Source organism: Nestor notabilis, unplaced genomic scaffold, assembly GCF_000696875.1.
Source record: "Nestor notabilis isolate BGI_N333 unplaced genomic scaffold, ASM69687v1 scaffold32708, whole genome shotgun sequence".
Lineage (NCBI taxonomy): Eukaryota > Metazoa > Chordata > Aves > Psittaciformes > Psittacidae > Nestor > Nestor notabilis.
The window spans coordinates 6,765-19,108 of record NW_009939272.1 but is presented as its reverse complement, the minus strand read 5'-3'; the positions used below and the strand labels follow the sequence as shown (position 1 = coordinate 19,108).

General features: G+C 38.3%; 1 protein-coding gene across 1 annotated transcript in view; it reads left to right on the top strand.

Moving 5' to 3' along the window:
• Positions 1 to 260: 260 nt before the first annotated feature.
• The window catches only part of LOC104409794 (deleted in lung and esophageal cancer protein 1-like), a gene marked incomplete at both ends in the record, with an annotated part of 17,911 nt that continues 5,827 nt past the window's right edge, over positions 261 to 12,344 (top strand). The window contains 12 exons of the mRNA XM_010019771.1: positions 261 to 401; positions 1,983 to 2,139; positions 2,675 to 2,785; positions 3,820 to 4,013; positions 4,268 to 4,488; positions 4,729 to 4,810; positions 5,205 to 5,292; positions 6,087 to 6,260; positions 7,018 to 7,154; positions 8,475 to 8,567; positions 9,748 to 9,838; positions 10,770 to 10,932. Of these exons, the coding sequence (XP_010018073.1) occupies positions 261 to 401; positions 1,983 to 2,139; positions 2,675 to 2,785; positions 3,820 to 4,013; positions 4,268 to 4,488; positions 4,729 to 4,810; positions 5,205 to 5,292; positions 6,087 to 6,260; positions 7,018 to 7,154; positions 8,475 to 8,567; positions 9,748 to 9,838; positions 10,770 to 10,932 (1,652 nt within the window). The remainder of the gene's footprint in view (positions 402 to 1,982; positions 2,140 to 2,674; positions 2,786 to 3,819; positions 4,014 to 4,267; positions 4,489 to 4,728; positions 4,811 to 5,204; positions 5,293 to 6,086; positions 6,261 to 7,017; positions 7,155 to 8,474; positions 8,568 to 9,747; positions 9,839 to 10,769; positions 10,933 to 12,344) is intronic.

The window sequence follows — 12,344 nt, the reverse complement described above, 5'->3', positions numbered from 1 at the left end:
ATGGCGGAGCGGAGCCGCCACCCCTGCTCGCAGGTAAGGCAGCGGGCAGGGCCGCACAGCAAACACCCCCTCCAACAGCCTCACATGCGTGCACACACATGCACTCTGACACCACCACCCCCTTTGCACATACACCCCCCAGCCTCACACGTATGCATTCCTTCTCCATTTCCTAATTCCAGCCATTTTCACATGCCTGGGGATCTCATCCTATCCTATCTTTGGCCATAAGCATGAACACCTTCATTTTCTTTTCTCAGGACATCTCCCCCTTGCTGGCTAGCATCTTTGAGGACCTGTACACTGGAGATGTTTTTGGGGAAGACCTGGAGACAAACTGGATCAAGTCCCGAGGAGGAGACAATGTTTATCATGAGAATTTTACTGAGGAGCTACAGAAGGTATAAGTCAAAACCAAGTCAGAGTTTGGAGATCTGTTCAGCTTTTATTGCTACTTTGTAAGATAAAATAAAAAGTCAGAGGGGGTCCTGGAACTGACATTGTGATGGAAATTTACTCAAGCACAGTTTCCCATAGAACCTTATATGTAAGTTAATATTCACCACATGCCCCTTTGTGGTCTCAGATTCAGACAGCTTTTCAGACACAGAGTATAACCAATAGCCCTCTAGATGCCTAATTCCACTGGCTGACAACTCCCTGTAACTGCTACTAAGGGTACTAGACTTCCTATCTCACAATAAATTATTCTGATGTACTGCATTTTGAAACCAGATGCTGCAAATAATATTTATATATGCTTAGTGGTGCTCTATGGCATGTAATCTGTTAGCATTTGCAATGCTGTTTGGGAATCTTGGATGAAATCAACAGTAGAAGTGCAGAATACATGTATTAATCATTGCTCTGATAGGTATTGTCAGTGCATAGTAGAGGCTATTGCTGGATGACTAGAGCAACGGGTATTTTTTTTTCATTCTATGTCATCACACTCCCTCAAAGGTTATCAGAGCTGAAAAGTATGAGGTTTTGTACTTCTTTTGAGTCGTTTATATTGGTGGACACATGTTCTGAGTAATAAATGTGAATACTTATGCCTGGAATGGACTGCTTGGATAAGATTCATTTCAACTGACAGTACATGTCTGTAACATGTATGTGACAGCTGAACTAGTCACTCAAGACTCTCTGTATCATCAGAAATAAAAAATAAGACATTTTTAGGGCATAATCCATCTAATCCATTTTAAGTATCACCTTTGGCATAGGGTAGAATTGTATGCTGGATTCCAGTGATGGTGGAGGGATTCCAGAATAAACAGGAGAGAAGGAAGCATCTCATTTTAGCTGAGATGCATTCTAGCCTTTCTATTTAAAAAAATAAATAGAATTTAATTCTATTAAATGAGCCAAAAGGTTAAATATTGTTATGAAAAAGTTCAATGGAAAGCTCAATTAGGCCACAGAGACTCTTGAGACCAGTATCTGTCAGTTTCTTTTGCTGTTGGTCTTGTATGTCTCTTGTGCCTTTGCTATATTCTCCCTTTAACTTACATCGATACCTCTTCGAGGCAGGATTTTTCTCTATGAGTTGTGTTTGCAAAGCATTTACCAGAATGGGTAGACTGATCCAAAATATTTGAGGAGGAGTAAAGTGTCACTATTGGGATATTTTTGAGTTTTAGAAACCCTCCTAGTAACTGGGAGGGAACTTTGACTTTAAATTTATTCCTACACTTACAGGCAAAATACAGTGCCATAGCTACTGTCCCACAGAAGGTAAAAGTCATTTCCCTTGTCCTGAGAGGGTCTCCTCATTTTTCACACATTTTTCTTGTGTAGTGCTTCTTACCCATAGAAATGATGGGTTTAGCAGGCCAGTTTATGCTTGTAAAGTGGTGGTGTTTTACCAAGCTACCTGTAGTTACCTCTTAAAGGCAAACAGAAAACTTTTATCTGTAAGGAGATGTTAACAGCTCAGATTACACTAATTTGTCCACATTCACCCATATCTCTGACAGCTTCTTGATGAGTATAAGTGTCAACTGAGAGAAGCTGACAGAGTAGAAGAGAACATCATTCAGGCGCAGGCACGGGCGAAAGAGGAAGAAGAAAGGGTCCTAAATGTGCTGAAGGCAGATGCGGGGGAAGATTTCCACAAAATGGGATTGCCACCAGGTGAGGATTCTGGAAACACTGTCGCCCCACTACATGCTTATGGTACCTGGAGACTAGTGCCATGTTTGTCTAAATCACTGGTAGGACTGACAGTAGACTCAGTGAGCAGTTGGTTTGGCATTACATCAACAGAGCAACATCAAAGGATTTCATGCAGAAATTCAAGTAGACTAATGTCTGTTTAACACTGTAAGAACCTAAGCAACCAGATCATTTTCAAGGTGTTAAATTTGCAATTAATGGCTTACTACCTACCTTAATTACAGTGTACATACCTTGATATGTAGCAGCAACGAACAAAGATTAGGTGTATCTCCAATGGTTGCATAGCTGGGTTTGAACTCAATTTAGAATTGTGGAGGTGCAGGTCCAAGTCTTAGGATTAAAATACCAAACTGTTTCTCTATCCAAAAATACTAGCTGATGGTGATGCATTATAAAGACAACATTACTTTGAATGAATCAAGATAGTGTATTAGTGTATTTTAAGGTACTAAGCTTTTGCCTTATTTGTGTCTTTGTTTTACTATTGCAGTGGCATCCTGTTTTAGGTGGATTGTGGATAATGAACTTCTCAGAAGAAATAATTTAACCTGCCCTGATGATTACATCACTGATAAATTTCCTGTTACTAGAGCACCCAAAGGTAACTTTTAAAGCAGAGAATAAAACAGCCTTTTCAGAATACTCTACAAGAATTTAATCATTTCAGGATGTAGCAGATCTGAGTATATTTTTATAGTTTTCTGCCAAAGCAGAAGGGACTCTAGTATTATAAGCGTAAAATTCAACTAAAGGGACACTGTCTAACTAAAATTGATGAATTATTGAGTTTTAATGTGCTTAACCATGAAATTTAATGGTGGTCACACATTTGCTTATAGTTCTTTCCATCTAACACAAAAACTGTATTAATTGTGACTGCTCTGCCTCTATTCAGTTTCATTAGCACAAAGCTGAAACTCCATCCTGTATACAGGGAAGGGAAGTAGTTACATTAACAGCTATTTTCAGGGAAACAAAACTGTATTCTTTATTTTGGGTTTAAAGTTTTCCAGTTCAAGAAGAATATCAGTTCAATTTGCAAATGAAGATCATTTTTGGGCAATGTCAAGACTTCTTCTTTTACTGACATGTGAGCCAAGATTTTACCATCATTAAATTGACATTTTTCAGACAAGTCAAAGCAAACATTTAAGAGTAATCAACTTAGTCACAAATTCCAAGATTTGGGTTTGGTTTTTTTTCCCCATTGCAATTCCAGACGAAGCCAAAAATCTAACATCTCAGAGTTCACTTAACAACAGGAACATGGGACTAGATGTTACATCCTGTTTATGTCAACATTCTGACTGTTATAACTCCATCACATTGTATTTTTGTAAATTGAACAGGACATTCTAAGTTCCATTCACTTTTAAGATTAACACAGCTTGTCTGAGAGCGACGTAACTTTCTTTGTATATAGCTTGCTTACTCAGTATATCTAGAAGCTTTATTATTAAAGCACTAAGCTTCATTTGTGGGAAATATATTATAAATTTAAATTAAATTCTAGAGGATTTAAAGTATATTTTTACCATCAACAAAATTAAAATAAGTTCATACAGCTATGCTCAGAATAAGTGCTTATAATTCATGTTCTTCTCTTATAGACTTAATTTTTTCTTCAAATTGCAGGAAAATCAGAACCTGGCTACGTCAAAGAGACATTTGTTTTTAAACAGCATGTTTCTTCACGCTTGTGGGACCAGACGCCTGCAAAGATTGCACATCTACAGAAAATACCTGGTAGACTGCCAAATGTGTCTTTAAGCACATTAACTCTGCTTTCAACTCCAGACTCTAGCCACCAGGCTAAAAAGATGAGTAAGGTACATTTTACAGATTTGGTTTAATCTGTCAGAACTCTAAGGCCTATTGCTGCTCCTGTAACAAAGGGTGAATATCAATGTATCGGTGATTTGGCTCCAGTACTTATTTGATCTGTTAAGAAAAGAGAAACACAATATTTCTGTATGAATTTTCCATGTTGTATAGCTTTAATTGTACATATACAGGTATCTTTTTCATCATCCTCAAAATTGCCGTGTTTAATTTTGCACCATGATCTCTTTGTTTTTCAAAGAAAACTAATGCCTCACAGAAGCTGGCCTGGAAAGATAGTAAGTGCAAAGCTGAGGGAGAAAGTGAGCGTGCTTACCTTGCCAAACTTGAGAAAAGGCAGAATTACTTGAAGAATCCCCGCTTTTTCCCACCGAATTCTCTTCATGGAGGCAAATCTCTTGTCATTTCTCAAGAAAAGGTGGAACAAACCATAGCCAGAAAGAAAGCAGAAGACGATAAAGGGTATGCAGTATATACAGTTTCTTGATTCTGAGCTGGAGAATGCAGAGAGCTCCACCATAGAATTACTGTGGATTTACAAGTACATATTTCAGCTAAATGTTTGTGTAGTCACTTAGGAAACATAGTATGTCTATATGATATTTTGTTCTTACTAGGGGATACATTTTACAGTTTCCCATTTTATCAATATTTAAAGAACTGGGCAGTAAGATAATGTCTCTGGGGTTTTTTCTCCTTCAGTGATATCTCATTTGTTCCTGTGTTTCTTGCCAATCCACCTACTGTTGTGTTTTCTGATTATGAAGTTGGCCAGGTTTATGAGGTAAGAACTTACTTCTTTGTAAAGAGTTAATTCTACTACTGAGGAGCGTTATGTCCTGCTGTAATCTATATATCTCAGCCAAACTTTTGGCTTCCTGCAGTTTTACAGAAGTCTGAGTTTCTTCTTTATATTGAATGAATGACCCTATAGCTTCCTTGAAGATACTCTTTCACACGTGCCACTGACATACTAACCAGTGAAAACTAAAAGGGACCTTTTTCAGTCTCCGCTTTGTTTTGGTGGGATTTGATTCAACCATTATTGAATAAACTGAGGTTTTTAGGTTGGTTGTGATGATGAATTAGTTACTACTAGTGGACTACTGGGGAATTGCAAACGTTACAATGAGTGATGATAAATATAATGGAGTATTTTGTTTTCTTTTTACATGAAGATGACTATAGAGCTGCAAAACATCACTTCAACATGTCATTATTTAAGACTTATCCCTCCTACCACTTCAGCATTTGCCATTGGGCCAGGTAAGCATTCTTTTTACTGCCTTTAAGATATTAACACATAAGAAATCTAATTAATCAGCTTATCAGCTTGAACAAAGATTTTTCAGAGACATTCTGTTTGCTTCTGCTATCCATAGTGCTTAGTTCTTTAAAAAATGAAGGCTGACTTATGTCTCTGAGACCATTCACATGCAACTCATAAGCAGATTCAAATGGTCTAATGAGGAATTCAGGAAGACAAACTTACATTAAATTTTTCAAAGTTAGGTTGAAATGTACCCATGGAATACCTAGATTGAGTCTTATCCAAAATGCATCTAGGAACAGACATAGTTTCCACTATGGGGAAGAGGGCAAGGAGTAATATACTCCAGTTGCAGCAAGGAAGATTAGGTTAAAGGATATATAGTACGATAGCTAGGCACTGGGACAGATTGCCTAATGAGATTGTGGTATCTCAGTCACAACATTGGAGGAATATTTAGAAGAAGCTGGATGCCCCCATGTAAGCCTTGCTCTCCTGTGCAGAGGAAAACTAGGTAATTTCTCTAGGTTTCTCCTCACTTTGTTTTCTGTAGTTATGAAAAGCATATTTCAGACAGAAAAATCTTCTTTAAGTTGAGGGGAAGACATGTGCATACACAGATTACATTGGCAGGCCTTTTGTGGTCATTCATTTTTATCAGGTTGACTTGGGCAATAAATGGGGAGAGTTTACAGGCACGTTTCCAGAAAGAGATGTGATCATAAGTACATATGCCAACTTCGGGAAGTTTTAATTTTTTTAATTCCATGCTTTTTCTTCCCCCCCCAAGGAAAATTTCCAGGAAAGGGAGGACTGATTGCTCCTGGGATGATGTGCCAGTATACAGTCCGATTTACTCCTAAATATCCAGGAGATTATGAAGACTGTATGTTAGTGGAGACTCAAGTATCAGAACCTCTTTTGATCCCAATCCAAGCTAAAAGACCACCTCCAGTGTTAACATGTCAGTACTGTCCAATTCTTAAGTTTCTCTAAAGTTAAAAGGATTTTATTTTTTTATATTTGACTTTCTCCAATTTCATGTCACAAAACGAATGTGGCCAAACTTGGCAGTCCAGTTTCTCTATTTTGGTATCTACCTAATTTTCACTTATAATAGTTCTACTAGTTATTAAAATGTAATCCTGACAAATTTTTCCTCAATCATTTGTTCTTGTATTAGAAGAGTGAGCAGGAGCCACTTTTCTAGGTTTGTGTGTTGTTGATTCCTGGATTCCTAACTGTAATTACTTATCCTAAATAGTAAGTAATTACAATTTAGTTATAAATATTTGATGCTATTAATTAATATTCATTCAGTGTTACATTAATTATGTTTATTAATTATTTTATACCTGCAGGATTCACCTCTCAGATTTCTAGGTTCAGCTGTAGCAACCAGGATTACTTTTGCAGAAACTTGCTTTGATTTTTGCTAAATTCACTTTTCCTGTTACAGTGAACATGTTTTCAAAACATCTTACTTTCTGTTATTGTTCAACAGAGTCTTTAAGTAGGAAGCACCATTAAAATGTGAGATGTATGTAGAAATATACACCTTATACTGTTTAACTTTCAAATGGAAAGAATATGATGGGGTTTAGGATGGCAGCTCCCAGCATATTCATATGCAGTAATGTTGTCTATAAGGAGTTATTTAAGAAGCAGCTGGCAAGCCTTCACTGTCTGTGTAGTCTGATTTTCTGTGTTACTCTTTGCAGTGCCTCAAATTATAGACTGTGGTCCCTGCCTTGTTGGAGGAAAAAAAATAATGATGATTTTGTGCAGAAATGAGGGAGTTAGAACTGAGAAATTCTCTGTAATGCCAAAGAAGGCCTGCCCATCTCCTAATTTTAGGGTGAGTGATTAGAAAGGAAATACTGGACGTGGTGTGGTATCAGTACCCTGACACAAAGGCCTTTTGAACTAGTCATGGGATATTAGCACAGAAGTCATAAGGCCTTGATGGGGACATTGGTATTGTCACTCCCTTAGGTATTCACATTTGTCCTCAAGACCAATCTCCCTGGATGTCCATATCTTCTGCTTGTGCTCTGGCTTTCTTCTAGAAGAAGGTTTCTTGCTCAGTGGTGGGGTAAACTCAGACATAGAATCATAGAATCATAGAACAGTTAGGGTTAGAAAGGACCTTAAGATCATCTAGTTCCAATCCCCCTGCCATGAGCAGGGACACCTTGCACTAAACCATGTCACCCAAGGCTCTGCCCAACCTGGCCTTGAACACTGCCAGGGTTGGAGCATTCACAGCTTCCTTGGGCAACCCATTCCACAGCTTCTCCACCTTCACTGTGAAGAACTTCTTCCTTACATCTAATCTAAACTTCCCCTGTTTAAGTTTGAAGCCATTACCCCTTGTCCTACCACTACAGTCCCTAATGAAGAGTCCCTCCCCAACATCCTTATAGGCCCCCTTCGGACACTGGAAGGCTGCTATGAGGTCTCTACACAGCCTTCTCTTCTCCAGGCTGAACAGGTCAGGGAAAAGACAACTGGCTTGAACTTTAACTTTACCCTTAAAGCAAATAGAAATGCAATCAGTTTGAGCATTGCTTGAGCTGATTTCTTCCCCCTTCCCACCAAAGATATCACTTACTGCCCTTGCTGCACCTGTAGACCTTGCAGTCCACTCCAGTACTGCACTGTCTTTAGCTTTCCATCCCAAAACAGATGTAAATGAAATGGGCAAAAAAGATAAGATGTGACTGGTAGATTGGCATTTTATGTGCTGAGAAAAGGCTAAAGTGACAGCTGATGTGCCAGGATGTCCCTACTGAAATGCTTTACAGTTCCACTCGGAGTGAGTCATGAGCATGGAGAAACAGACAGAGCCTCTGTGAGCAGGCAAAGCTGTTTTTCTGTGAACGTGAATATTAGGGCTTCTGACACTATCATTTTTCTTTGGAGACAGCACCTTCCCTCCTGCTTTCACCGAGGTAATTATAAAGCATGGAGCTTTGAGAGGTGTGAAAAAAAATTACAGTAAGAATTAAAACAGAGGTATTGTAGTATCCTGCCTGGTTTAGGTAATCCTGTATTTTAAAAACAACAAACTCAATCTAATTTTTTAATCTTTCTTTTTTCTTTTTTCTATTATTTTTTCCTTTTTTTTTCTTTTTTCTTTTATTTTTTTTTTTTTTTTTTTTTTTTAACAACTTAGGTTGTTGCCACTGATGGTTTTGTGATACAAGATCCTTTTGGGATCCATCCTCCTGTGTTTGAGCTAGCCCCAGGGCAGAATATAACAGTAGAGGTTAGTACCAACTGCTATAGAAAGTATTTGTATTTTCCCAAATAGATTAGCAAGCAAGATCATGTTAGAAGGTCTTGGCTGGACTTTGTGGGTTTGGGTTTGTGTGAGCAAAAATGCTCAAATCCTTTTGCGCAATTATGCTGAAAGAATTGCAGTTGTGAGTCTTACTGGAGAGTCTTCCATTGAACTTCCAAGTCTTGTTTAGCCACTCAGAGACCAGTCAGATTTTCCCCACACTAAGAATCCTATTAGAGAAAACAGGAATCTGAGAACAAAGGAATGCTTATTTCATTCCAGCTGGGGTACCAAGTCCAAGAAACTTCTCGTTTCTGAGATTCCTTGGGAAAAAAGGAAGTTTTTCTGGGGGAAAAAAAAAGAAAAAAAGTCTTTCATGTAACAGGTACAAATCATTTACTTACAATGTGCTCTTTTCTTAGAAGATCCTGCAGTAGGTGTGCATTAATGGTTGCCACCACTGTTTTGTCTGATGTGAGTCACATTTTATTTACAGATCACTATGGGGAGAAGAATGATATGGAGAGTGTGACTAGCCTTCAGCTACTTTTGCTAGTTCCTCCTGGCTATTGATGAAAGGAATGGGTCAGGCAGGTGTGGATAAAGAAGAAATGTTTCTCCTTCTCTCTGCCTTCCCAGGTGCATTGCTTTAGCAGGGCCAGGCACATGTGGGAGAGAAAGAGGAAATAGATTAGGATGGGTTGGTTTTACAGGTGGCAATGGATAACAAATAGAAGGATCAGCTAAAGGTTTTGGCCCCTGAACCATTCTGTTTGAGCTGGAACTTAGGCAGGGTATGCAGCAGTTGCCCTGCTCATGCTGTTGTAGCTTAAAAGGCAATCAGTGGCATTACTCAGTAAATGATCGAGGGCAGATCCAATTCTGAGGGTGCATTTCATTCAACTAAGCCAGGAGAATGCCTGCATCTCCAGTGACTACAAAGGCAGCTTCTGAAGGCCATCCACGTACATGCATGTAAGTTTAGTGACCCAGAGAACACCTATTTCTGGTTTGTATTAAGGGTCTGTGACACAGTTTCTTGCAAATGTAAGATTTTATAACTAATCACTACAACTGTCTTTTAGTGAACGTTTATGAATTTAAGTTTATTACTTCCCAGAGATAAATCAGTTACAGTCATTGCTATTTTATGTTTCTCTTTCAGGTAGTGTTTTTTCCTTCTTTTCCAGAAGTCTCACAGCAGGCATACACCATTGTTTGTGACAATTGCCAAGACAGTGATGTTACAGTCACAGGTTTGTTTCTAACACCTTTCGGAGACTGCATTTCTAACACCATAGATACTGAGTTAATGTGAGTGGTGGTTGATGGCTTGAAGTGATGGTAATATTTTACATCATCAGATTAACCAAACACTTTGTTCCATGATGGTTTTCAATACTAAACATTATTATTATTATTATTACTTTCCAGTGCATGAAGTACACTGTTCAGAAATCACTGAGCTCTTTGGCTGCCTACTGTAGCCAAAAATCCAAACGTAAAATGTCACAAAGTAGCACAAAAGAAAACCTCAGGTGCAATTAATTTCTTAGATTTTGTATCAGTAATATGTCAAACTATAAAGCATCAGCTTTAACAGGGCAGAAATACATTTGGGTGTGAAGTAAATTTGGGGTACATCTTGGATTAGGGTATTCAGGAAAAAGAGAGGCAGTCTTTGGATTAGCTAATGAAACCAGTTGAAATTCTTGTAAATTTTAGTACTTGTCCTGTAATGTAATTGTGAGTACTGAAATATTATGCTTGATTTGTCATCTATTTAATCACTATTATGGGTATTTTCTTTAGATTTTGAAGTGGTGCATTTGCTGCTTATTTTTATTTTAATACACTGCTCAGAACATCTGGGACATCTCAGGGCATTATCTACCATTGCAAACCCCTTGCTTACTTACCGGTGAGTGCGTGGTGATGTAAGTGAGCTGAGCTTGTGCCCTGAAATACAAATCTGTTTAATTTGTGAAGGGAAGATCTCTACTGATATATGTTGATAAACAAAGAACACCAGGAAAATATTGTGTGATTAACACGTTGGAGTTCTGAAATTTGAGGAAACACCAGATATTATCATTAATAACAAAAGCCAGCAACGACCATTAATGAGTCAAATGAACAATGTTAATAGCCAGATGGTAAACAGTAATACCTACTTATTTCTTCCAGGGGTTGGACAGCTGATAGCTCTGGAGCTTTTATTTGTCACGGGTGGAGAAAGCACACCCAAACCTGGTGAAGCTACTGATGCAACAGCACAGCATCTCATACGATTTGACGCCCAAAACCCACACACCACCAAGGAGAAGAAATTGGTTATAAGAAACTCTACGTACGTAGCTACTACTACTATAATAATGCTCTGCAGTCTAAACATACTGGTCAGGGTCTCATTTGTGATACCATACTCTCTCAAGCTGGAGAACTTGATATGCACTTCATAACCTTTGTACAGAAGCCTTGCTTCATTTTGCTCCATTGTTAGTAATTAAGCTTTAACGATATGCTTGCAAAAGCAGGAACATCATACACAGATCACATGTTATGGCAACCATTAGCAATACCTTTTAGTTCATACCCTGCCAAGGTCAATATATTTGCTCCCATATATACGAACCTGCAGCTCCAGAAGATTTATAAATATAGATGGTTACAGGAAGTATTTGAAAGGATCATCCAGATGAGATTTATCTAACTTTTGATGTCTACAATGTATACTTGTGTAACTGAGCTAAGCACTCTCTACTCTTCCTTTCATAGTGCAGGGAAATCCAATTCTGACTGTAGACATCTCCCACAGAAAAAGATATAATGTATTTTGGACTCCACTGGATCTCCACTGACTAAAATGGGAGTCCAGTGTAACTAGCTCACATTAAAATTTCCATCTGATTCCTACTATTGAGTCCTAATAGATTTAAATCCAAACTCTATTTGAAATCGAGGAATATGTCTCTATATACAATTACATTGCACTGAATGTAATGGCATCCCAATTTTGATCCAGATCAGTTGGCCAATAATAGAAGTACACTCATATGCATGATTGCAGTAGTTAGAGGCTGCAGATCATCAAAGCAGTGATGGGAGGTTAGTGGTAGTTTAAAATACATTAATGTAAATTGCTGCTTGAATTTCTGGAAGGTTTTTTTTTTGTGGCCTGAAAAGCACGCATGCCTAATGCCGGAACAGAATGCTGTTTGGGTAAAGAAAGTGTGATTCAGTGAAGTGGGTGCTGTAAACTGATGAAGGATGTGACTATGCCAGTTTCTACATTTTTTCTGTGCTATAACCATGACAGCAGTCCCTGCGCATTTGGTGTCAGCATTTGTGTGAACAACGCTGGGCAGGCTGAGGCTGAACTCCATAGAAGCAGGAAAGAGAAAACTTTCTACTGCTATAGCAAGTGCTACAAGAAATTGTATGTGTTCAGTTTTGTCATCAATACTCAAATACTCCGATGCTTTCAAATTCTGATATCCTTCCTCCCCTTAGTAAGGCAAAGTTTTTGAGGTCAGCATGAGAAACTTTCTAAAATCCATGAAGACATTCCATGGAATATACTTCTGCTGAAGCAACCTAGTTGAGCAACTTTTTCTGGATTACAGAGATTATTGCAGAGCCATTGCTATAATCTCATCTGGAGCCACTGTGTTTGTTGACATGTTAAAGACCGTATCTTGCACTTGGATTAAATTCAGAAAGTTATATAGATCATCAGCAGTGATACGATGCAAACATACT